The sequence below is a fragment of the Lepus europaeus genome, chromosome 21 (genome assembly GCF_033115175.1).
Source record: "Lepus europaeus isolate LE1 chromosome 21, mLepTim1.pri, whole genome shotgun sequence".
NCBI lineage: Eukaryota > Metazoa > Chordata > Mammalia > Lagomorpha > Leporidae > Lepus > Lepus europaeus.
In genome coordinates, this window is record NC_084847.1 from 1,652,847 (window position 1) to 1,676,626 (window position 23,780).

General features: G+C 52.6%; 2 protein-coding genes across 2 annotated transcripts in view; one reads left to right on the forward strand and one right to left on the reverse strand.

Annotated features, from left to right (window-relative positions):
- Window positions 1–23,767, forward strand: part of LOC133751046 (ATP-binding cassette sub-family A member 17-like) — an 86,632-nt gene extending 62,865 nt beyond the window's left edge. Inside the window, exons 18-34 of the mRNA XM_062180923.1 lie at window positions 1,318–1,480; window positions 3,637–3,943; window positions 5,935–6,208; window positions 7,006–7,210; window positions 9,159–9,378; window positions 11,778–11,936; window positions 14,490–14,672; window positions 15,451–15,572; window positions 16,269–16,463; window positions 19,917–20,104; window positions 21,019–21,189; window positions 21,425–21,615; window positions 21,751–21,824; window positions 22,161–22,264; window positions 22,515–22,611; window positions 23,218–23,386; window positions 23,475–23,767. Coding sequence (XP_062036907.1) covers window positions 1,318–1,480; window positions 3,637–3,943; window positions 5,935–6,208; window positions 7,006–7,210; window positions 9,159–9,378; window positions 11,778–11,936; window positions 14,490–14,672; window positions 15,451–15,572; window positions 16,269–16,463; window positions 19,917–20,104; window positions 21,019–21,189; window positions 21,425–21,615; window positions 21,751–21,824; window positions 22,161–22,264; window positions 22,515–22,611; window positions 23,218–23,386; window positions 23,475–23,767 — 3,115 coding nt within the window. The remainder of the gene's footprint in view (window positions 1–1,317; window positions 1,481–3,636; window positions 3,944–5,934; window positions 6,209–7,005; window positions 7,211–9,158; window positions 9,379–11,777; window positions 11,937–14,489; window positions 14,673–15,450; window positions 15,573–16,268; window positions 16,464–19,916; window positions 20,105–21,018; window positions 21,190–21,424; window positions 21,616–21,750; window positions 21,825–22,160; window positions 22,265–22,514; window positions 22,612–23,217; window positions 23,387–23,474) is intronic.
- The window catches only part of RNPS1 (RNA binding protein with serine rich domain 1), a 426,882-nt gene that overhangs the window by 130,025 nt on the left and 273,077 nt on the right, over window positions 1–23,780 (reverse strand). The gene's annotated exons all lie outside the window — the stretch shown is intronic.

Genomic DNA, 23,780 nt, shown 5'->3' on the forward strand with positions numbered 1-23,780 from the left:
GTTCAATCCCCAAATGGCTGCAATGGCTGGGGCTGGGCCAGGCTAAAGCTCGGAGCCAGGAGCTTCATTTGGTTTTCCCACATGGGTGCAGGGGCCAAAGCACTTGGGCCGTGTTCATATGTTTTTTCCGAGGTACATTAGCAGGGAGCTGGATTGGAGCGGAGTAGCCAGGATTTGACCCACATGGGGTGCTGGCACTACAGGCATCTGCTTAACTCGTTAAGCCAGAACCCTGACCCCACGTAACCATTTCAAAATGTAAAATCTGGGGTCCAGTGCTGTGATGTAGTGGGTAAAGCCACTGCCTGCAGTGCCGGCATCCCATGTGGGCACCAGTTCAGGTCCTGGCTGCTCCACTTCTGATCCAGCTCTCTGCTATGGCCTGAGAAAGCAGTGGAGGATGGCCCAGGTCCTTGGGCCCTGCACTCATGTGGGAGACGCAGCTCCGACCATTGTGGCCAACTGGAGAGTGAACCAGTGGATGGAGGACCTCTCCCCCTTTCTCTTTCTCTCTGCCTCTCCTTCTCTCTATGTTTAACTCTGACTTTCAAATAAACAAATAAATCTTTTAAAAAATGTAAAATCTGGCCAGTGCTATGGCCCTATGGTGCCAATATCTCATATGGGCACTGGTTTGGGCCATCTTCTGCTTTCCCAATCCATAGCAGAGAGCTGGATCAGAAGTAGCCCATATGAAATGCAGGCATTTCAGGTGGCAGCTTTACCTTTGTTAATGTTGGTTTAGGCATGATTCTTTGGCAATGGCATTGGTTAATTAACTGAAGGCTTAGTACTTATTTAAAACCTTTATAGGATATCGCTATCTAGTATGTAATTCTTAAAAATATTTTATTTATTTTATTTGAGAGGTAGAGTTACAGACAGTGTGAGGGAGAGATAGTGAGGAAGGTCTTCCTTCCATTGGTTCACTCCCTCAAATGGCCGCAGCAGCTGGAGCTGTACCGATCCGAAGCCAGGAGTAAGGATCCTCCTCTAGGTCTCCCATGTGGGTGCAGGGGCCCAAGGATTTGGGCCATCTTCTACTGCTTTCCCAGGCCATAGCAGAGAGCTGGATAGGAAGTGGAGCCGCGGGACTAGAACCAGCACCCATATGGGATGCCAGCACTGCAGGCGGAGGATTAACCTACTGTGCCACAGTGTCAGGCCCCTAGTATGTAATTTAAGTATAGGTTCTTTTCCACTCATTATTCTTAATTTCTTACCGTTCTGAATTTTATCTGGCTTTGATTCCTTTGATTCAAATGTGTTGTGTTATGAGAATTTGTATTTGATTTTGATATTTTTGTTTTGGTTTAGGGTTTGTACGTTGGCAGACTCCAGTGCAAATCTCCCGAGCAGCAAACGCTCCTCTCTCCGTCCGCATCCCCTGGTTAGCAGAGTTCCTGTTGACAGAATTAAACACATTCATTCAAGGATCTACTCCATACACAGTGGCCTACCGATCAGACTAAACACTGGGGTAAGCAGAGCATTCCAAGTATAAGCAGATTTCGGTCAAGTTCTTAGAACCAAGTTGTCATTCTATCAGGAAGTGTGCATTGGGCCGGCGCCACGGCTCAAAAGGCTAATCCTCCGCCTGCGGCGCCGGCACACCGGGTTCTAGTCCCAGCTGGGGCACCGGCTTCTGTCCCAGTTGCCCCTCTTCCAGGCCAGCTCTCTGCTGTAGCCCAGGAGTGCAGTGGAGGATGGCCCAAGTGCTTGGGCCCTGCACCCCATGGGAGACCAGGAGAAGCACCTGGCTCCTGGCTTCGGATCAGCGAGATGTGCCGACTGCAGCAGCCATTGGAGGGTGAACCAACAGAAAAAGAAGACCTTTCTCTCTGTCTCTCTCTCTCTCCCACTGTCCACTCTACTTGTCAAGAAAAAAAAAAAAAAAAGAAGTGTGCATCAACCTTTTACAAGAACCTAAAAAAAAGTGTGCAAATTTTAGGCATAAAAGACAGAAATATCACAATCTCTGTTCTAGTTTTTTTTTTTAATATTTACTTATTTATTTGAAAGGCAGAGTTACAGAGAGGCAGAGGCAGAGAGAGAGAGAGAGAGAGAGTGGCAGAGACAGAGAGACTGAGAGAGGTCTTCCGTCTGCTGGTTCACTCCCCAGATGTCCACAACGGCCAGGATGAGGTCAAGCCGAAGCTAGGAGCCAAGAGCTTTTTCCAGATCTCCCACATAGGTGCAAGGGCCCAAGCAATTGGACCATCTTCCACTGCTTTCCCAGGAACATGGTCAGGGAGCTAGATCAGAAGTGGAGCAGCCAGGAATTGATCTATTACGAGTTAGAGATTAATTTCATTGCTTCATAATCTTGAATCGTATATTAAAGGGGAAGCTGGAATGCATGGAGCCTCCACACTGGGAAAGATCTTGGGGTCATCCAGGCCAGCCCCTACTCCTGTACAAGAGGCTCTTCCTCAGTGTTTATCTGGGCTCCCCTTGACCTAGCTCTGTTTTGGGAGATGGTTCCTGTGTCTTCTTGGGAGCTCTTTCTCAGTCCAACCTCAGACACATCGGCAGTAGGGCCTTTGACGAATGTGTGATGTGAATGCAGGCTTCGTCATGTTGAGTGCAGAAACCTAAGAGGGTGTTGACAGACTTTTTGGTGTTTATTGAAAATTTGGGAAGCCAAGGAGAGAGTGCAGTACTGGCCTCGGGGAAGCCGAGGAGAGAGTGCAGTACTGGCCTCGGCCGTCTCTCTCCCTCCAGCCTGACTCAGTGCACAGTAATGCATTCTTTGGCATGGACTGTCTTTGTGCATGGGTCTTTATACATACGAGTGCAACTTCAAGGTTAAACTAAATTTTATGTATCCATACAAAAAGTGGCAGTTCATTAAGACCACACCAACAGTGACATTTCCCCCACATTCTCATCAGGTTTGAAATTTTGCAAGTCCTCTCTCTCTCTGTCTCTACCTCTCTCTGTAACTCTTTCAAATAAATAAAATAAATCTTTTCTTAATTTTGCAAGTCTTGTAGGTAAATATATATGTTCTATAGATCGTTTATAAAAAATATATGTTTGGGGCTGGCGCCGTGGATCACTTGGTTAATCCTCCACCTGCAGCACTGGCATCCCATGTGGGCGTCGGGTTCTTCCAGCCCAGCTCTCTGCTGTGGCCCAGGAGGGAAGTGGAGGATGGCCCAGGTGCTTGGGCCCTGTACCCACATGGGAGACCAGGGGGAAGCTCCTGGCTCCTGGCTTTGGATCGGCGCAGCGCACCGGCTGTAGCAACCATTTGCGGGGTGAACCAACAGAAGGAAGACCTTTCTCTCTGTCTCTCTCTCTCTCTCTCACTGTCTAACTCTGCCTGTCAAATTAAAAAAATCCATATATACATATGTTTATAAAAATATATATGTTGTTTACATTTGAGACCTGTTTAGGCTAGTCTTCCAACCTCTTTCTAATATGTGCCTTTGCTTTCCTCCATTAAATATCAGTCAAATCATATTTAATAATTGAATAATCATATTCGAATAATTTAATTTGAAGTGTATTTTTAACGTAATTGGAAAGTTAGCGAGGCCCATTCTAAGGGAATACAGCTGGACACGAGCCAGGAACCTGCGTGCCTGTGACCATGTTGATGCTGTGTCCGCCCTTTCTTTCTTGTAGTTCCATCTTCTGTGCCAGCAGTTCTATGCCATGCTCCTGAAAAAAGCGATATATTCTTGGCGCAACTGGATGTTGATGCTGTCGATGCAGATCCTGGTGCCTCTGGTGGTCATTATGTTAAGCCTCTTCCTCTTCAGCTTCAAAGAAAGGAGCATGGCAAGCGTCCCACTGGAGCTGACTCTGAAAACATACGGTCGGACCGTTGTTCCATTCTCTGTTTCTCAGAACCCCAGGTTGGATCCTCAGCTTTCAGAACGCTTTGCAAATATGCTTGTGGCCGAGGGACAGGTTCCTCTGGAGGTCCCAGGTAAGCGTCAGGCGAAGGAAGGCATGGCACATGCTGATCATTCTCCTCTCGGCCACGTGCTGCTCACTGAAGTCAGACTGAGCAGTCAGAAGCCTCAGAAAAACACCCTTCAGACCCCAAATGACAGGAAAGGGAAAGTTCTTAGAAACGACAGAGTGTCATGCCACAGATGAAACCAGCGAATCATCCTTTGTGTCTGAACGTTTTGAAAGGAGATTTGCATGTCTGTCCAGGGCTGTGGGTGAGTTGATGGTGTGCATATAGAGAAAACTGAGCAAATGAGAAAAGAGAGACATGATAACGGGGAGAATTGTACAAAGAGGAAACACAATAGACCACTTAGTCCAGCTGTGAAAAATCCTTGCTTGGTCATAATAATATCAAAACTGACGACTGATGTAACCAAAATTGTGATTTAACTCTTGTGGGAAAGGTACGCGGGGGATGGGGTTGGCAATGATCACAAAAGAACAAGGTTGTTGCTTCCATAATAAGACATTAACCAAAAAAGTGCTACTTAGCAACCTGGAGGGACACTGACTGACAGACGGGAAGGGGTCACCTCTGACGAGCAGGCACTGAGGAGGGATGTGGCAGGGAAGGGCACCGCTGCTCCTCCTGTCTCGTATAATCTCCGACTCTTGATATCATAGTCATGTATTATTTTGATTCAGTGAAACTTCGGGGTGATTACATTTTTAAATAAGAGATCAGTTGCAGAACACAATGAGAAAAATGGTTTTTCTCACTGTGCCCTCCATCTCTGAGCCCAGGAGGCGAGATTGCCATCGTCCTTGGGGCGATCCCAGGAGGACGTTGCCCACGGAGCAGTTTGTGCCGGTGGTGCCCAGTGAGCTTCCTGCCCTGTGGCGCTGTTGTCACGACATCTTTGAGACTGAAGGTCCCTTCCAGCACCAAACATCCCATTTGCCCATGTGACCTGTGTGCTGGGATTACATGACGAGTAACATGACTACCAGTCCCCAAGGAGCTTCTAGTGAAGTCTGTGTGAACAGCTGACAGCACCGTGGCTACAGAAAGGGATCAGCCTTGGAGGGTCAGAGCCTGAGGTCTGAGTAGGAATTGGCGGTTGGAAAGGGAAAGCAACACAGAGAACATTCCAAACAGCAAGACCCCTGTGAGAACCGTGAGCCCTCAGCTGTGGCTGGAACAGACACGAGGCTTAGAGCCTGGGTCTTCGTCCTCCGTGTCTCAGTCTGCTTTTGTCGCTGGGTGATTCACACAGATGAGAAGTTTATTTTGCTCATAGTTCTGGAGGCTGGGAAGTCCAAGTGGGCAGCCCTGGCCCCTGCTCGGCTTTGGAGGAGAGCCTCCTGTTGCTCCGTGACCTTGACCTGGCCGGAGGGCAGAGGGCCTTGTGAGGTGAGAGAAGCAGCAAGAGAAAGCCAAGGAAGCAGAGCCCACTTTTTAACCACCCCCCGCCGCGTAAGAGGCATCCCCACCCTGCCTTGAGAGGTCACTCACTCCCACAGAGCAGCACGGAAGACCCTTGTGGCCCAAACACCTCTTACAGAGCTCGTCACATCTCAGCACTCGGACAGGGACCAAGTTTCAGCATGAATTTCGAAGGGGCCCAGCCACACCCAAGCCATGGCAGGCAGTAAACGTGCGGAGATTTGGCTTTGCTGGGAGGGCCGTGGAGGATCTCTGGGTGTTGTGGGTGGGCCGTGATGCTGTCAGATATGTGCTCTCGGTAGACTGCCAGGGGCTTCGGTAGAGCCCACGGAGTCCTGGCAGAGAGGATGATGACAGGGTGTGGACCTGGGCAAGGTGGACAGAATTGAGAGTGAGAAGAGAAGAGACAAGACTTGGAGACTGTCTAGAGTTCCCGATGGGGCATGGCTTGGTTGTGGGTGTGGCAGGGGTGGTGATGAGCCCAGGAGGAGCAGCAAGTAGGGGCGGGCAGCCTGATGAGCTGGTGTGACACTGCCCGTAATTCTTCCACTGGTACATGTCGTGTTCCCGTCTAGGTTCTCTGGAGACATTCCTACTGAAAAAGGCAAAAGAGGAACCCGAAGATTTTAATAAGTTCTACCTTGTGGCAGCCTCCTTCAAAGACGAGGGGAACCAAACCATAGTGACTGCGCTGTTCAACAACCAGGCGTACCACTCCCCTGCCCTGGCTCTCAGCCTGCTGGACAATTTCATCTTCAAGTTGCTTTCTGGTGCTGGGGCTTCGATAATCACCTCCAACCATCCTCAACCTCAGTCAGAGACGGAGATCTCTGAGAGTGTCCTGTACCAGTACGTATACCTTCCTCCCTGCAGTGAGAGCTCACCTGTGTGTGCACCTTCCTCCCTGCAGTGAGAGCTCACCTGTACCTGTGTGCACCTTCCTCCCTGCAGTGAGAGCTCCCCTGTGCCTGTGTGCACCTTCCTCCCTGCAGTGAGAGCTCCCCTGTGCCTGTGTGCACCTTCCTCCCTGCAGTGAGAGCTCACCTGTGTGTGCACCTTCCTCCCTGCAGTGAGAGCTCCCCCGTGTGTGCACCTTCCTCCCTGCAGTGAGAGCTCCCCTGTGCCTGTGTGCACCTTCCTCCCTGCAGTGAGAGCTCCCCTGTGTGTGCACCTTCCTCCCTGCAGTGAGAGCTCCCCTGTGTGTGCACCTTCCTCCCTGCAGTGAGAGCTCCCCTGTGCCTGTGTGTGCACCTTCCTCCCTGCAGTGAGAGCTCACCTGTGTCTGTGTGTACACCTTCCCTCCCTGCAGTGAGAGCTCACCTGTGTGTGCACCTTCCTCCCTGCAGTGAGAGCTCCCCTGTGTGTGCACCTTCCTCCCTGCAGTGAGAGCTCCCCTGTGTGTACACCTTCCTCCCTGCAGTGAGAGCTCCCCTGTGTGTGCACCTCCCTCCCTGCAGTGAGAGCTCCCCTGTGTGTGCACCTTCCTCCCTGCAGTTAGAACTTATGCTCCTGCAGTCTTCTCTCTTTACTGCCTGTTTCTTTCCTTCCTTTTTTCTTCTAATAACAAATTGTTCTCTTGGAAAATGGCTGCTCTTAGCTGTTGTACTTGAACTACCACCTCTCTCCTCATTTTCTGTTTTTTACAGGGGCCCTAAAGGACATTACCTTGTTGTCAACTTGCTTTTTGGAATAGCCTTTCTGTCTAGCTCTTTTTCCATCTTGACTGTCAGAGAGCGGCGAATTAAGGCCAAGCACATCCAGTTTGTCAGTGGTGTTTACTTGTGGGCTTACTGGCTCTCCGCTCTGCTCTGGGACCTCATCTCCTTCCTCGTCCCCACTCTGCTGATGGTGGTGAGTGCTGGGTCACATCACAGGGAACTTGCCTGGGGGCCCCTGCGCAGCGCCAGAACCAGCCGGAAGCTCAGCCCTGACTGAGACTGGGGTGTGAAGCTCCTTCATCGCTGCCCCTCAGGCGTCGCTGGAGCAGAGGGACCTGCCTTCGGGCCCTTTTTTCTTTTAAAGGGCTGTGATTTCTTTGCAGTTTTATTTGTTTATTTGAAAGAGTGACAGAAGGAGAAGCAGAGAGAGAATCTTCGTCCGCTGGCTCACTCCCTAAGTGTCTGCAGAAGCTGGAATGAACCGGCTGAAGCCACAAGCAGGAGCCCTTTCCAGGTCCCCCACGTGGACGGCAGGGAGCCAAGGTCTTGGGCCATCGTCTGCTGCCTTCCAGACACATTAGCCGGAAGCTGGCAGGAGCTTGAGGAATACAATTTCTGTGAAATGCCTAGGAGCAGAGGCAGGACGGATTCCAGGCCCTCTGGAATAGGGTGTGGGTGTCCCAAGCATCGGCTTGATCTGCTGGGTCCCAGTGCCCACCCCTGCCCTCGGATCTTCACGTGACAACACGGAGTCGTGGCCTCAAGCGAATCAGAGGCAGTGCTTTGAGGATTTGAGTTTATTGTCCAGAAATAGCTCACCAGGATATTGATGGGCTGAAATATTCGATTAGGATTGAATTGAGTGCTTTGAGGGTTTCCTGGTTACTTTTGTAAAGGTTATCAGGAAGATTTTTTTTAAAAAGATTTGTTTATTTTATCTGAAAGGCAGAGCTGTAGAGAGAAAGGGAGAGACAGAGAGATTCTCCATCTGCTGGTTCACTCCCTAAAGGTCACTGCCGACGGAGCTGGGCCAGTTCAAAGCCAGGAGCCTCCTCCAGGTCTCCCATGTGGGTGCAGGGGCCCAAGCACTTGGGCCATCCTCTGCTGCCATCCCAGGTGTGCCAACAGGGAGCTGGATCAGAAGTGGAACAGACAAGACTCGAACTGGTACCCGTGTGGGATGCCAGTACCTCAGGCAGTGGTTTTACCTGCCACACCATAGTGTTGGCTCCATCCCTGGTTATTTTATACAAAATGGATCTCTTCTAGCTTTGTTCTACTTGTGGTTTTTTTTTTTTTTTAATTTTCATTTACTTGAAAGGCAGAGTGCCAGAGAGATCTTCCATCTGCTAGCTCACTCCCCAAATGCCTGCAACAGCCAAGGCTGAGCCAGACTGAAGCCAGGAGCCCAGTACTCCACCTGGGTCTCCCATGTGGGTGGCAGAGAACCAAGCACTTGAGCCATCACCTGCTATGTCCCCCACATTGCATTAGCAGGAGGCCGGATCAGGAACAGAGTAGCCAGGACTGAAATCTGCATTTTGATGTGAGATGTGGAGTGTCTGAAGTGGCGGCTTAATCTGCTATTCCAGATGCTGGCCCCTGCCTATGTGTTTGTTTCTTTGTTTGTTTTTAAAATTCTTTATTTTTATCTGAAAAAACTAGAGGGAGGGCCATATCCTCTACCAGCTGGTCACTCCCCAAATGGCCAGAAGGGCTGGGCAGGCTGAAGCCAGGAGCCAGGAGCTTACTCTGAGTCTCCCATGTGGGTACAGGGGCCCAAACACCTGGGCCATCCTCCACTGCCCTCCCAGGCCATTAGCAGGGAGCTGGATCCGAAGTGAAGCAGCCAGGACAGGCACTGATGCCCATACGGATGCTGGCACTGTAGACAGTAGCTTAGCTCACTGTGCCACAATGCCAGCTGCTGCCTGTGTGTCTTGCAGACATCTCTGGACCACTTATCTCCCTGCACTGTCACAGGTGCTGGTCGTCTCTGCCTTGCTGGGGGAAGGGGAGGGAGGTACCTGTGGCGTGTGGCAGGTACCTTCCTTCTGAACCTGGGATGATTCTGTTCTTTCTCCAGCTGAGGACTGACTCACAGTGGCTTTTCCCAATTCTTCCCGCTCCCCCTTCCTGAGGTGGTGTTTTTGTACTACAATGAAGAAGCATTTACACACCGTGGAAACATCCTTGCTCTTGTCTGGATGCTGATTCTCTACGGCTGGGCTGTCATCCCCCTCATCTACATAATCAGCTTCTCCTTTGAAAGTGCCAGCCACGCCTGCGTCAAGCTGGTCATCATGCTGACCTTCTTGAGCATCGGCCCCATCATGCTCGTCGCAGTCACGGCCGAGCAAGGTGAGCTCTGCTTAGCCACGTATCCCACGGAGCCTTAGTTCTCCCGTAGCAGCCGCAGAGGTTGTACCTGCCCAAGGGTGTGTCTGCCAAGGGCAGCTGTGGTCTGGAACACACACTTGGAGGAGAATAGATGAACTAGCGGTTGTATTCCTTCTGTGGATTGCTGTGACAACAACACAAGAGCGTGCACAGTGTGGAGCGAGAGAGGGAACACCGCGTGGGCACACATGCAGTGCACAGACACACTCCTAACGCTGGCTAGCATCTGGAAAGCAGTCGTGTCTGGGTTAGGGAAGGGCATTGACTGAAAAAGAGAGGTTAGTGAACTTTGTGAAGCGATGAAATATCCTTTTTCTTGTTGGGGATATTGGTTATGTGAACTTACATATTTATCACAATTTATCCTAATTCATCACATTTTCTACTTTTTTTTTTTTTAAAAAAGGTGTATTTATTAGAAAGTCAAGAGTTACAGAGAGACACAGAGGAAGATCTTGCATCTGTTGGTTCACTCCACAGATGGCCACAATGGCCAGGGCTGGGTCAGGCCAAAGCCAGGAGCCAAGAGCTTCATCCAGGACTCCCACATTGGTGACAGGGACTCAAGTCCTTGAGCAATTATTTTGTTGCTTTTCCAAGGAGCCAGATCAGAAGTGGGATAGCCAGGACACGAGCCAGCACCCACGTGGGGTGCCAGTGTCACAGGCTGCAGCTTTACTTGCTATGCCACAACACTGGCCCCAGATTTTCTACTTATGACCTATGCGTTTCACTGAAATGTTATTCCTCAAGAGAAAGATAAAACATCAGTAAACAAAGACAGCATGGTGCGGGGAGGGGGCTGCTTGGTAAGCGTGTCATTGGAGTAGAGGAAACCAAGGTGGGCGTCGTCCACACCATGCACCTGCAGCTGGCCCTTTCTGGTCAGCGTTGGACAGACACTGATGTTCTGCCTCTGTAGTGCTCTTTTTCATTTGCATTTATGAACACCTCTTTCCAGTTGACTTTGGATTTTTGTTTTTGTTTTTGTTTTTTTTTTGCTTAAAAGTAGGTTAACGGGGATGGGTGCTGTGATACAATCGGTTGGATGCCCAAACCCCATGAGAGTGTGGTCCAAGTCCCAGCTACTCTGTCTCTGATCCAGCTTTCTTCTTACGCTTCTGCGAGCAGCAGATGATGGCCCAAGTTCTTGTGTTCCTGACACCCACGTGGGAGACCCAGGTGGAATTCCTGGCTCTCAGCTTTGGCCTGGCCCAACCCTGGCTGTTGTAGGCATTTTGGGGATGAATCAGTGGATGGAAGAGCTCTCTCTTCTCAGCGCCTCCCTCTCTCCCTCCCTCTCTCTCTCCCTCTCTCTCTCTCCCTCTCTCTCTCCCTCCCTCTCTCTCTCTTTCTGCCTTTCATATAAATAGTTTAACAGCTTCCCTCTGCTTAAAAAAACAAACAACAAAAAAAGACCTTTTTTTTTTTTTTTTACAGAAAAGTTTTCGAGAGACAGAGGGAACTGTCATCTGTTTGTTCCCTCCCCAGAAGCCTACAACAGCCTGGAGGTGGGGGTGGGGGGAGAGGAGGGGGTGGTTAGGGAAGGGCGAGGCTGGGACTCTAGATCCCCAGCTGGGGAACAGGAGCACAGTCACCTCAACCTTTACCATGCCCTGGCTTTTATCTTGGAGTCATTGTTTCTTTTCTTTTTTTAAATTTTATTTATTTGAAAGGCAAAGTTACAGAGAGGCAGAGATGGGGAGGGGGTCTTCCATCCATTGGTTCACTCCCCAGATGGCCACAATGGCCGGAGCTGCACCAATCCGAAGCCAGGAGCCATGAGCTTCTTCAGGGTCTCCCAGGTGGGTGCAGGGGCCAAGCACTTGGGCCATCTTCCGCTGCTTTCCCAGGCCCATTAGCAGGGAGCTGCAGCAGAAGTGGAACAGCCGGGACTCTCAAACCCGCATTCTGATGTGGGATGCTGCACCACAAACAACACCAGCCCCAAGGATATGTTTCTCAAATATTTATTTGTTGGTTTATTTGAAAGGAAGAGTTAGAAAGGGAGAGATAGAGGTGGGCAGAGACAGGGACAGATGCATCTTCCGTCCATTGGCTCACTCCCCAGAAAGCCACAACGGCCAAGGCTGGGCCACGCCAAAGCCAGGAGGCTGGAAATCCATCCAGCACTCCTGTGTGGGTAGTAGGGGCTCATTCACTGGGGCCATCTTCTACTGCTTTCCCAGGCACATTAGCAGGGAGCTGGATCACAAGTGGAACAGCCAGGACTTGAACCGGTGCTCATACAGGAGGCCAGCATCACAGGCCACGGCTTAACCCACCGCACCACATCAGCAGCCCCAAGGATGTGCTTTTCTCTTCCGTCAAGTGAAGTTACTATTTTCTGTTCCTCTCAGACCTGGGCTATGAAGCAATCTCGGAGAACCTGGATCACGCATTCCTCGCACTCCCGGGCCACTGCCTGGGGATGGCTTTCTGCAACTTGTATTACAACTTCGAACTACAGAGGTTTTGTAGTGTCAAGAACCTGAGCCAGGCTGAGTGCAATGAAGCTTGTGGGTAGAATAAGTGGAATTACTGTATTTTCATTTGAGTCTTGCGAGTAGTATAAATGGAATTTATTTTCATTGAGATACAGTTCACATAAAATGCATCCTTTTTTATGAAATAGCATAATACTTGCATGTAACCACCCATACCATCCCGTGTACTCTAAACCATCTCTAAATTATTGATAATACCTAATACAATGTAAATGCTATGTAAATTGTTGTCATACTGTATCATTTAAAAGATAAGAAATTCTATATATGTTTAGTAGACAGTTGTTTTTTGAATATTTTCTACCTATGGTTGGTTGACTCCACAGATGCAGAACTTACGCCTATGGTAGATGACTTGATGTAAAAAATGTCATTTTATATCAGATACTTGAGCAGCCACAGTTTTGGTACATTCAGGGAGACCTGGAACCAATCCCACAAATACTAATGGCCAGTTGTAACCTACATATATACCCAAAAGAGACTGATTAGCAAATTACAGTATAAGCATCAAGATAAAATGATGCAGGCATCAAAAAGAATGATTTTGATCTCTATGTTCTTATATGTCAATGTCCATTATATATTATTAGATGAAACAAGTACATTGGAGAAGTTAATGCATAGTATCACTCCATTTTTTTGTTTCAAAAGAGAATACCTAGGGGACCTAGTGCTGTGGCATAGTGGGTAAAGCCACCACCTGCAGTGCTGGCATCCCATATGGGCACCGGTTCTAGTCCTGGCTGCTCCACATCTGATCCAGTTCTCTGCTGTGGCCTGGGAAAGCAGTAGAAGATGGCCCAAGTCCTTGGGTCCCTGCATCTGCGTGGGAGACCTGGAAGAAGCTCCTGGCTCCTGGCTTCAGAACAGCCCCCTCAGCGCATTTGCAGCCATTTGGGGAGTGACCCAGTGGATGGAAGGCCTCTCTCTCTCTGTCTCTCTGCTTCTGCCTCTGCCTTTCTGTAACCCTGCCTTTCAAAAACCTAAATAAATCTTAAAAAAAAAGATAATACCTAGAAAATGTAGAAGAATTTTACATAAAATTATAACATTGGATTTGGCTAATGGAAAAGCACCTTTACTTTCTAATTCATGTATTTCTCCTTTTTGCAATGAATGTATATTTATTGTATTATTTTATTTTATTTTATTTTTTTGACAGGCAGAGTGGACAGTAAGAGAGAGAGACAGAGAGAAAGGTCTTCCTTTTGCCATTGGTTCACCCTCCAATGGCCGCCACTACCGTCGTGCTGCGACTGGCGCATCACGCTGATCTGAAGCCAGGAGCCAGGTGCTTCTCCTGGTCTCTCATGCGGGTGCAGGGCCCAAGCACCTGGGCCATCCTCCACTGCACTCCCAGGCCACAGCAGAGAGCTGGCCTGGAAGAGGGGCAACCGGGACAGAATCCGGTGCCCCAACCGGGACTAGAACCTGGTGTGCCGGCGCCACAGGCGGAGGACTAGCCTACTGAGCCGCGGCGCTGGCCTAATTTTATTTTTTTAAGATTTATTTATTTGAAAGGCAAGAGAGAGAGAGAGAAACAGAAACAGAAAGCTTCCATCCTGGGACAGGCCAAAGCTGGATGCCTTGAATTCCATCCAGGTTCCCACGTGGGTTCAGGGGCCTATGGACTTGGGCCATCTTTCACTACTTTCCCAGTTGCGTTATCAGGAATCTGGATGGGAAATGGGACATCCAGAATTCATACCAGGGCTTTTATGGGATACTGACATTGCAGGTGGTGGCTTAACCCTCTGTACCACAATACCAGACCCTGTTTTAAAATACTGTAAAAAATTTTAAGGCAGACCAGCTTAAAAAGAGAATAGAGGCTCCTAAGTTTTTTTTTTTTTTTTTTTTTTTACAGGAGTGGTTAGTTGAAGTTGCAGGGTAATTATTGATTGAAAAAAGACCTAAACATATATATAACTTATATTTCAACTGTCAAATGGACAGGATGAAGTCTTTTATTTTTTTTCCAAAGATGTATTTGTTTGCAATTCTGAAAGCCAGAGAGAAGGGGAGAGACAGGGAGTGACTTCCATCTTCTGGTTCACTTCCCAAATGCTGCAACAGCCAAGGCTGGGCCAAGCTGCAGCCAGGAGCCTAAAACTCCACCCAGGTTTCCCAATCAGGTGCCCAAGCACGTGGACCATCTTCCCCTGTGTTCCCAGGCAAATTAGCAGGGGACTGGACAGGAAGTGGAGCAGCCAGTTCCTGAGTCAGTGCTCCAGTCTGGGATACTGGTGTCACAAGTGGTGTCTGCACTCCCTGTACTACAACACTGGCACCTAGTTTTTTTATTGACAAAAATCATATATATTTATCACACACAACATGAGAGGTCTTTTTGTTGCACTGTTTTTACAGAACATTAATTATAGGAGGGAAAACAAAATGTCGCTGTTGACCACCATCTGCAATGTGGGAATAGCGATGATGAAAAGAACACTTCTCTTAAACTATATTTGTTGTAATAGGAATTTACCTACTAGATGTACAGTTGAGGAATTGCTTTGAAAATCACCCAAAGTTTTTAAACATCTATTTACCCCATTTTAGCAGAAAAATATGTGGTCCAAAAGAACATCTACGCTTGGGAGTCTCTGGGGATAGGGAAGTACCTGACCGCCCTGGCTGTCTCGGGACCCGTGTACATCATCCTGCTGTTCCTCATTGAAACCAGCGCGTTCTGGACGCTGAGAGCCAGGCTCTCTGACTTCTGCGGGAAGCCGAGTTCGGTGAGTGCGTCCGAGGGCAGGCTGCAGAGACTCCCGGGAAGGAGAACAGTCCGGCTGAGCCCCTGTGGCCCTCGTTCCATGCTGGTCATCTGTGGTGCTTCCAGGGTCTGCTCCTCAGCACCGCAGGAACAAGACCGAGTTTCCTCAGGCCGGTTACTCTTCTCCAGCTCCACGAGCCGAGCAAGCAGAGAGTCTGTTCAAGGAAACCCAGAAAATGAGCTTTTGTTAAAGCTTTTTGTAAAAGATGGATTTATTTATTTGAAAGAGTTACAGAGAGAGGGAGAGAGAGAGGTCTTCCATCTGCTGGTTCACTAACCAAATGGCCACAATAGCCAGGGCTGGGCCATACCAAAGCCAGGAGCCAGGAGCGTCTTCCAGGTCTCCCGGGTGGGTGCAGGGGCCCAAGGACTGGGGCCTCCTCCGCTGCTCTCCCGGGTGCATTAGCAGGGAGCTGAATCAGAAGCTGAGCAGCCGGGACTCAAACCAGTGCCCATATGGGATGCCAGTGCTGCAGATGGGGCTTCCTTCACCTGCTGTGCCACAGTGCCAGCCCCACTGTTATATCTTGATATCCCCAGGCTGTAAGTCCTAGTTTTCCTCCGAAGTCGATGCCGCGTGAAGTTTTCCTGATGGCCGTAGCTGCTCCTGAGATGGGGGGGGGGGGGGTGTGTGTCCATGAGAACCAGGGTCAGCCCAGACACCTTCAGCCTTCCCAGGGATGCTGTGGGCTTCACGGTTCCCTCAGTCTCCATCTCGTGCCCGTGTCTTGGTAATGCAGGCAGTGCTGTTCAGTGTACCGTCAGCACCTGAGGACCAAGATGTGGCCAAGGAAGCAGAAACTATCAAGGTGCATTTGGAAAAGTTGTGCAAGAAAAATCCCCTGGTTGTTAAGGAAGTGTCAAAGGTAAAGTCAAAAGTCAAGAACATTCTCCCTCTGGGTCACGCACCAGCAGGCGCTTGGCCCTGCCCATGGGCCTGGGCTGTTGGCGGGTGACTCAGATACGTGACTCCCCGTGGGGTTTCCTCTGGGAGTGATCACAGTACACATTGTGTACCAGGCAGAAAGTAGGAACTCAGTCCTCTACCGGCTCTCGTGTGGCCCCCTGGAGGCGAGAGGCCTGGGGTGGGAGCGGGAGGCTGTGCCTGATGTAGCAGCTCTCCAGGATCTGGAAGACAGTTTGTGCAGGAGCCGGGGCCTCAGCCTGCCTCGTGCCCCTGAGCGTTTTAAGAGCCTTCCAACATCCAGGATCTTGGTAACATTTCCCCCAAGGTTGTTAGTCTTACTGTTTCTCTATAGTTTTAGTTTAAAACTTAAACAAACCTTCCTGTAATATCAAAAGTATGCTTTGGGGATGGAAGAGTTTATCTTGGAAACCAGCGTTCTCAGCATGGAAGGACAGTGGCAAAGGAGAAACCCTCCTATCCCTGCTGGGATAGCACTGAGAGGAGAAGGCAGCACTGAGCCTGGGTGCAGGACAGGCCCCGAGCCCTGAGAGCCCTGAGGCGGCTTGGACCTGTGCTAGAACAGAGTGCGGTGAGCACAGTGAGCTCCTGGGCTGCGCCGAGGCATGCTAACCGTCTGCTCTCTCGTGTGTCTCAGGTCTATGAGAACAAGGTGCCCGTGGTGGCTGTGAACAAGGTGTCCTTCACTGTCCAAGCGAAGGAATGCTTTGGCCTTCTCGGCCTCAATGGAGCTGGGAAGACGTCCATCTTCAAAATGCTGGCCGGGGAGAAGCCAGTGACTTCTGGGGAGGCCTTTGTCAGGGGTGTCAGCATCAGCTCTGACCTAGAGAGAGTGAGTATGACTACGACAAACCTAGGGGTGTCACACAGGACTCGGGGGAGGGAACTGGGGTGAGAGCTCATCTCTGAAAATTCCGCGTATCCGTTTCATCTTGACCCCAAATCCATGTCTCCATCCTGGACCGCTCCTTTGGAACTATGATACTTGCATCTACCTCTTATTTAACATCATCTCTCTTTTTTTCTTTTAAAGATTTATTTATGGGGAGGGGCTGGCTTTGTGGCGTAGCAGGATAAGCTGCCGCCTACAGCGCCAGCACCCATTTGGGTGCCAGTTCAAGTCCCGGCTGCTCTGCTTCTGAGCCAGCTCCCTGGTGCACCTGGGAAGGCACTGGAGAATGGCCCAAGTGTTGGGGCCCGTGCTGCCCACACGAGGGAACCCATGTTGAGTTCCAGGCACCTGGCTCCAGCCTGGCCCAGCCCTGGCAGTTGCAGCCATCTGGGGAGAAAGGAAATCTTTAAAAGATTTATTTTGTTTATTTGAAAGGTAGAGTTACAGAGAGAGAAGGAAAATCTGTTTCACTTCCCCAGTAGCTACAACAGCCAGGGCTGGGACAGGTCAAAGCCAACTAATATGGTCAAACTCCATCTAATATAGGATGCCAGCGTTACAAGCAGCAGCTTAACCTGCTGTGCCACAGTGCTGGCCCCTGGAAGCTGCCATCTGGGGAGTAAACCAGTGGATTGAAGAGAGAGAGAGAGAGAAAGAGAGAGAGAGAGAGTGTGTGTGTGTGTGTGTATAACTCTGCCTTTCAAGACAATGAAAAGAAATAGTATAAATAAACTTAAAAAAAAAAAATGCTGGGGCTGACATTGTGGTACAGTGAGTTAAGCTGCTGCCTACGAGGCCAGCATCCCATATAGGTGCCTGTTTAAGACCCTACTGCTCTACTTCTGGTCCAGCTCCCTGCTAATGCACCTGAGAAAACAGTGGAAGATGGCCCAAGTGCGTGGCACTCTGTACCCATGTAGGAGACCCAGAAGAAGCTCCGAGCTCCTGGCTTCAGCTTGCCACAGCCCCGGCCATTGCTGCCATTTGGAGAGTGAACCAGTGGATGGAAGCATGCTTTCTCTCTCTCTCCCTCTCTCTCCCTCCCTCACCCCCCATCTCTCTCTCTCTCTCTCTCTCTCTGTAACTCTGCCTTTCAAATAAAATAAAAAAATAAATCTTAATAAAATGCATGAGCCAGCATTGTGGCTCAGTGGGGTAGGCTATCACTTGTTACACTGGCATCCCATATGAGTACTGGTTCAAGTCCTGGCTTCTCCACTTCTGATCCAGCTCCCTGCTGGTGTGCCTGGGAAAGCAGTGGAAGATGGCCCCAGTGCCTGGGCCCCTTCCATCCACATGGAAGACCTGGGTGAAGTTTCAGCCTCCTGGCTTCCACCTGGCCCAGCTCCAGCCTCTGTTGCCATTTGGGGAGTGAAACAGTGGGAAGGTCTCTCTCTATATATGACTCTGACTTCTAAGTGACCAAATAAATCTTTTTAATAAATAAATAAAACAGACAAGGCAGCACCTAGAATGAACCCCAGGTCAGCTCTGAGATATTTACTATACAAATGCAGTATTATGTCAAAAGGATAAAAAAGCGTAAGTCAGGTTTATATCAGAATTGTTAGGTCCAGAAATATAAAATCCACCAAAATAAATCATTATATTTATCCCTAGATGCTGAAAAGGCGTTTGACAAAAAACTTAGTATCAACTCATGATTTTTAAAAATAGAAATAGAATTAGAAGAAACGTCAAAGTAACATGGTAGGGGCCGTTGCTGTGGTGTAGTGGGTAAAGCCGCCGCCTGCAGTGCTGGTATCCCATATGGGCACTGCTGGTTCAAGTCCCGGCTGCTCCACTTCTGATCCAGCTCTCTGCTGTGGCCTGGGAAAGCAGTAGAAGATGGCCCAGGTCCTTAGGCCCCTGCACCCGCGTGGGAGACCTGGAAGAATCTGCTGGCTCCTGGCTTCAGATCAGCACAGCTCTGGCTGTTGCGTCCAATTGGGGAGTGAACCAGTGGATGGAAGACCTCTCTCTCTCTCTCTCTCTCACTCTCTCTCTCTGCCTCTCTGCCTCTCCTTCTCTCTGTAACTCTGACTTTCAAATAAATAAATAAATCTTTAATAAAATAAAGTAACACAGTGAAGACCGCCCACCAGCAGGCTTCATGTTTTGTGATGAAATATTTGAAGTATCTTTCCAGTCCTTTGTGTCTTTCTCAGCTGTTGGCTCGGCGCCAGAGACAGGGATGTCCCCAGGAAGCCACGTTCTGGAAGCGCAGCCTGGCCTGAGCTGTGTGGGCCCGTCCTCCTCCTCCTCCCCAAGACAGACGCTCTGGTAGTTCTGTACTCCGCACGCTGTCAGATCTTCCCCACCCTGCGGCTGTCCTGCTGCTTGAGGGGAAGAGGGAAAAGAAGGAAAGCGAGGAAAAACAAGTTGATTATTTTTTCAAAAATAGTAGTTACACCTCGGCCTGTGATGCCAGCAGCCCAGGTGAGCATCCGTTTGAGTCCCAGCTGCTCCACTTCAGATCCAGCTTCCTGCCGATGTGCCTGGAAAGCAGCAGAGATAGCTCAAATGCTTGGGCCCTGGCCATCCACATGGGAGACCCGATGAAGGTCCTGGTTCCTGGCTTTGGCCTGTCCAGCTCTGGCTGCTGTAGCCATTTGGGGAGTGAACCAGTGGATGGAAGACCTCTCTCAGTCTCTGTAACTTTGCCTTTCAAATAAATATTTTTAAAAAGATTTATGTAGTTGAAGGCAGAGTTACAGTCTTATGAGCTGAGGTTCAGACTGGTACTGCAGTGTGGCGTGCAGGCGTCCAAACAGCAGCTTAAACCTCGGGGCCACGGCTGCCGCTCGATAGCTATGTAAAATCTAGAGAGCTTCCCTGGGTAACTGAGTAGTGGTTAAAGTAGGCAGGGGCAGGAAGACCTTTTGGATTAGAGAAGCACATTCAGAATGGTAGCTGCGGGGAGGGGGTGCAGTCAGCCCCTCCCTGGGCCTCACAAGGGCCTGTACTGTACTGAAGTCCGGGAAGTGGGTGGCCGCCCCCAGGGAAGGAGACCCCAGTAGTGGTGGCCTTTGTGTGCTATTTACAGGTCACATCAAATATCAAAGATTTCTGCGGGGGGAGGAAGCAAGTCCACTAAGTGGACACTTTGGGGGTGACCGCAGGAGGAGAAGCCCGGCAAGCCCTCCACCCCAGTGCGCTCCCCAGAAAGTGCCTGTTGAAGGACGCCGGCAGCAAGAGCTGCAGCCTGGGCTCCCGCACTCGTGGCCCACTGTGGGGAAGTGGGCCATGTGGCAAGCCTGGGTAATGAGCAGGCGGAGGCAGGAGTCTGCGCTGGGCGAGGCCAAGGCAGACAGCCTGTGCCTGTGTTGGAGCAGGCGTGGTTAACCTGGCAGACGTGGCCTTCCTTGAAGCGCCTCCGTGTTCTCATCCCAGGTGCGGAAGTGGATTGGCTACTGCCCCCAGTTTGATGCTTTGCTGAACTTCATGACAGGCCGTGAGACACTGGTCATGTACTCCCGGATCCGAGGCATTCCCGAGCGCCACATCAGCACCTGTGTGGACCAGATTCTTGAGGACTTGGTCTTGCACATGGATGCTGACAAGCTAGTAAAGACCTACAGGTGAGATTTGGGGCTTCCCCTGGCCACCCCACCTCCAGGCACCAGCATGGGAGGTGGGAGTGCTGGAGGAGCCGTACCTCCCCTGTAAGAAAGGGCCCGTGCCTCAGCTTCCCCAGAGCAGTGCTTCCTGTTGGTCCTGGGCTCCCAGGCACATTGTGGGGCCACCCCGGGGGCAGAGGTGTTGCTATAGCTGAGGACAAGCAGATGGACAGGGGCGTTATCTACCTGACAGGGCCACTTGATGAAGGGCTTCCCGTTTTTGGTCGGCTTGCGTTTTAAGCCCACAGTTACCCCAGTCTGCTGTGTCTGTGGCACCTGAATTTCAGGTGTTCTGCTGGGACACTTGGCGTGGTCCTCAGGCTACTGTTGCTAGGGCCCTAAAGGGCCCCTTGCACTGAGCGCAGCGCCCCTGGAGGTGCACAGTGGAATGGCAAGCTCGGGACACCTCTGACCTCTGGCAGAGTGGGCTCAGGATCAGAGGATGATGTCCTTGGCTCTTCAGTTTCCACAGGTTTTCTTGTATCCCTGTGTCCTTTGATGATCAAAGGAGTTTGCACTTGCAATGTTTAGAGCAGTGCCTTACACACAGCAAATGCTCTATGTATTTTAAAAAAAAAAAAGCTTGCTAAATGGTCCTGTGCCCTCTGTGCACAGAGAGCGTTCCCCACCCTAGAAAGACCCTCACAGAAGATTCCTCGGCTGTGTGCTCGCCAGGATCAATCCTTGTCCATCCTTGGGAATGGACACAGAGTGGACAGATGCAGCCCCCATTCAACCTGGGGTGAAGGCGATGGGGTTGTTTCTGTAGGCCGCCCCTCCCCGCGCACAGAGCAGAGGGACCAGTGTTGGACTCGGGGTTCACTGTGGAGGCTGATGCTCACCAGTTGCCCTGACCTCTCCCTCTCTGCCTCCAGTGGGGGCAACAAGCGCAAGCTGAGCACGGGCATCGCCCTCCTCGGAGAGCCTGCGGTCATCTTCCTGGACGAGCCGTCCACGGGCATGGACCCCGTGGCCCGCCGCCTGCTCTGGGACACCGTGGCCCGGGCCCGCGAGTCTGGCAAGGCCGTCGTCATCACCTCCCACAGGTAGAGCCGGGGTGTCCCTGTGCGTCCGTAGAAGAGCCAGGCGGACTGGGCAGGGTGGGCCCCCGAGGTGCCCGGAGCTGACCAGGAGACTCCCAGCCTCTGCCCACGGGCCATGCTCTGAACTGGGAGCGGCCTGGCCTGGGCGTCGGCGCCTTCCTGTCCACACAAGACTTTTGCTCTCAGGGCGGGCGTCGGCGCCCCCAGCGCTGTCTCAGGCCTGCCCCCTTGTCCCCAGCATGGAGGAGTGCGAGGCCCTGTGCACCCGGCTGGCCATCATGGTGCAGGGTCAGTTCAAGTGCCTGGGCAGCCCGCAGCACCTCAAGAGCAAGTTCGGCAGCGGCTACTCCCTGCAGGCCAAGATCCGGAGCCAAGGGCAGCAGGAGGCGCTGCAGGACTTCAAGGCCTTTGTGGACCTGACCTTCCCAGGTGCGAGCCTGCCTGGGCCTGCCTGAGCCTCTCCCGGCCGCTCTGCCTCTCCCACATCCTCGATCCCTGGGGCCGGACCGCCCTCCCCTGGCCCCCGGCCCCCTCCTCACAGGAACACGCCTGTCCTTTGTGCAGGCAGCGTCCTGGAAGATGAGCACCAGGGGATGGTCCACTACCACCTGCCCGGCCACGACCTCAGCTGGGCGAAGGTGAGCACCCTGGTGACCGAGGTCCTGTCTCTCGGGTGGTCTTGTGCACTGGTGTTGCGGTGCCCTGGCCGTGTCCGTAGTAACCTTCAGCACATTTCATGGGACGTAAGGGACTTCGGGATAAGCTCGAGAGGGGCGCCACGTGCCCAAGGTCACACAGGGAGTCGGGCCCAGCCAGGCCTCTGTCCTGGCCACACTCCCAGCAGGAAGCAGAGACTGGCTTCTCGAGAGGGGCTCTGCAGGAGCCGAGGGCCCCTGGGTGCTGGCCCCGGCCCCGCGGCCAGATCTCCCTGTCCCCTCTGGGTGCGCAGGTGAGCGGGCGCTTCCTCCCCACAGGTGTTTGGCCTTCTGGAGGCAGCTAAGAAAGTGTACCAGCTGGACGACTACTCCATCAGCCAGGTCTCGCTGGAGGACATCTTCCTGAGCGTCGCCTACCCCATGTACCACACACAAGGCCAGGACCAGCGTGGGCAGACGCCACCTCCGTCCCACTCTTCAGCCCCTCCCTCAGCCCCTGCCCTGCTGTAATAAAGACTCCCTGGTGCCCAGCTGGCCCAGGGGTGCGCAAGGCCGCTCAGCGAGGCTCTCCCCGGACGCAGTTCCCTAGCAGGGTGGGCCAGTGGCTCAGCGGCCAGATGAGACCAGTGCACAGGGATAACCGAGTCCTGCAGTGGGCTGTGGTCTCCGCAGGTCCTCTCCCGAGAGTGACCCCTCCGTGCCCCACGCCAGCTCTGTGCTAGTGCCCCGTTCACATCCTGTCCCTCGGCCATACCTCCCTCAGGGCCAGGTACGGAGCACGTCCTGGGCCTGGCTGTGCCCTTCCCCGTGGGTGAGGGTCTGCAGGAACGGCACAGGCACGAGGTGGCCGCACGCGTGAGGCTGGCTGCTCGGTGCACCACCTGCAAGTGCAGCTTTGCCTGCGCTGGAACCCCAGCTTCAGGTTTACCTCGGGGCTGCGGGGACAGCAGGCGTCTGCTGTCTGCTCGCCCACGCAGCACTTGGATTCCCGGGCCTTCCTGGGCCACGGGGGCTGCGCGGGACCCTGCACCAGGCCTCATTTCCCAGGGGAGCTAGCTGACTTGAAGATTCGGCGGCTGTCCACGGCCAGAAGCCTCCAGCAGAGGTGGGGAGCCCCACACTAAAGACCGACCGCACCTGGGCGGCTGTCCGAAATGCTGGCCGGGTCCCCTGGGCCTGGGTGTGCCCTCAGGTGGCCGTTGGGCTCCCGGGAAGAGTGACCCACAGGCCTGGCACACGTCAGCACACCTCCGACCTGTCCTGAGCAGGGGCTCCCACTTCGACCCCACCTGACTGCGCAGGGGACGCCCCTGTGCCCCCAGCACCGCTCCCTCTCCTCGAGCCCGACAGACGCGAGCTCGGCTTCCCCCTCCAGGGGCGGCTCATCCTGCAGCGCGACCCGAGAACCGGGGACACTGTCGCAGCCGTGATCACCGCCTTCCAGGCGCCAGCCAAGCCGACCCCGGCCGCGCGCGGGCAGCATCGCCCTTCCCGCCCGGGGCCGCTGGGGCTTCCTGGCGCCCGCGAGGCCGAGTCGCCAGAGGGTGCGGGGAGCGTGAGGAAGGGGCTGCCAGGGGAGGGGTGGGTGGGAGCCCGATCCCAGGGCCCCCGCGGGCCCTGCCCTCCGGGAAGAGCTGCTGGGCGGCGGCGGGGGTCGCTCCGGAGAGGCGCAGGCGGAGGGGCCGGGGAGGCCACGTTTCAGGGTAGACGGACCGAGACCCCAGCCCCGTGCCTGGGGCCCTGTGGGCACCGCAGCAGGCGGCGAGCGCTGGGCACGCCTCGGGACCCGGAGCGAACCTCCGAACCCGCCGCGGCGCTCGGGGACCCCGGCCCGGGACCCAGGGGGCGGGGCGGGCGTGCGGGCTCCGCCAATCAACGGCCAGCGTTCGAATTCGCGTCCCGGCCCGGCCAATTGGGCGGGGTGAGCGGGGCCCCGCG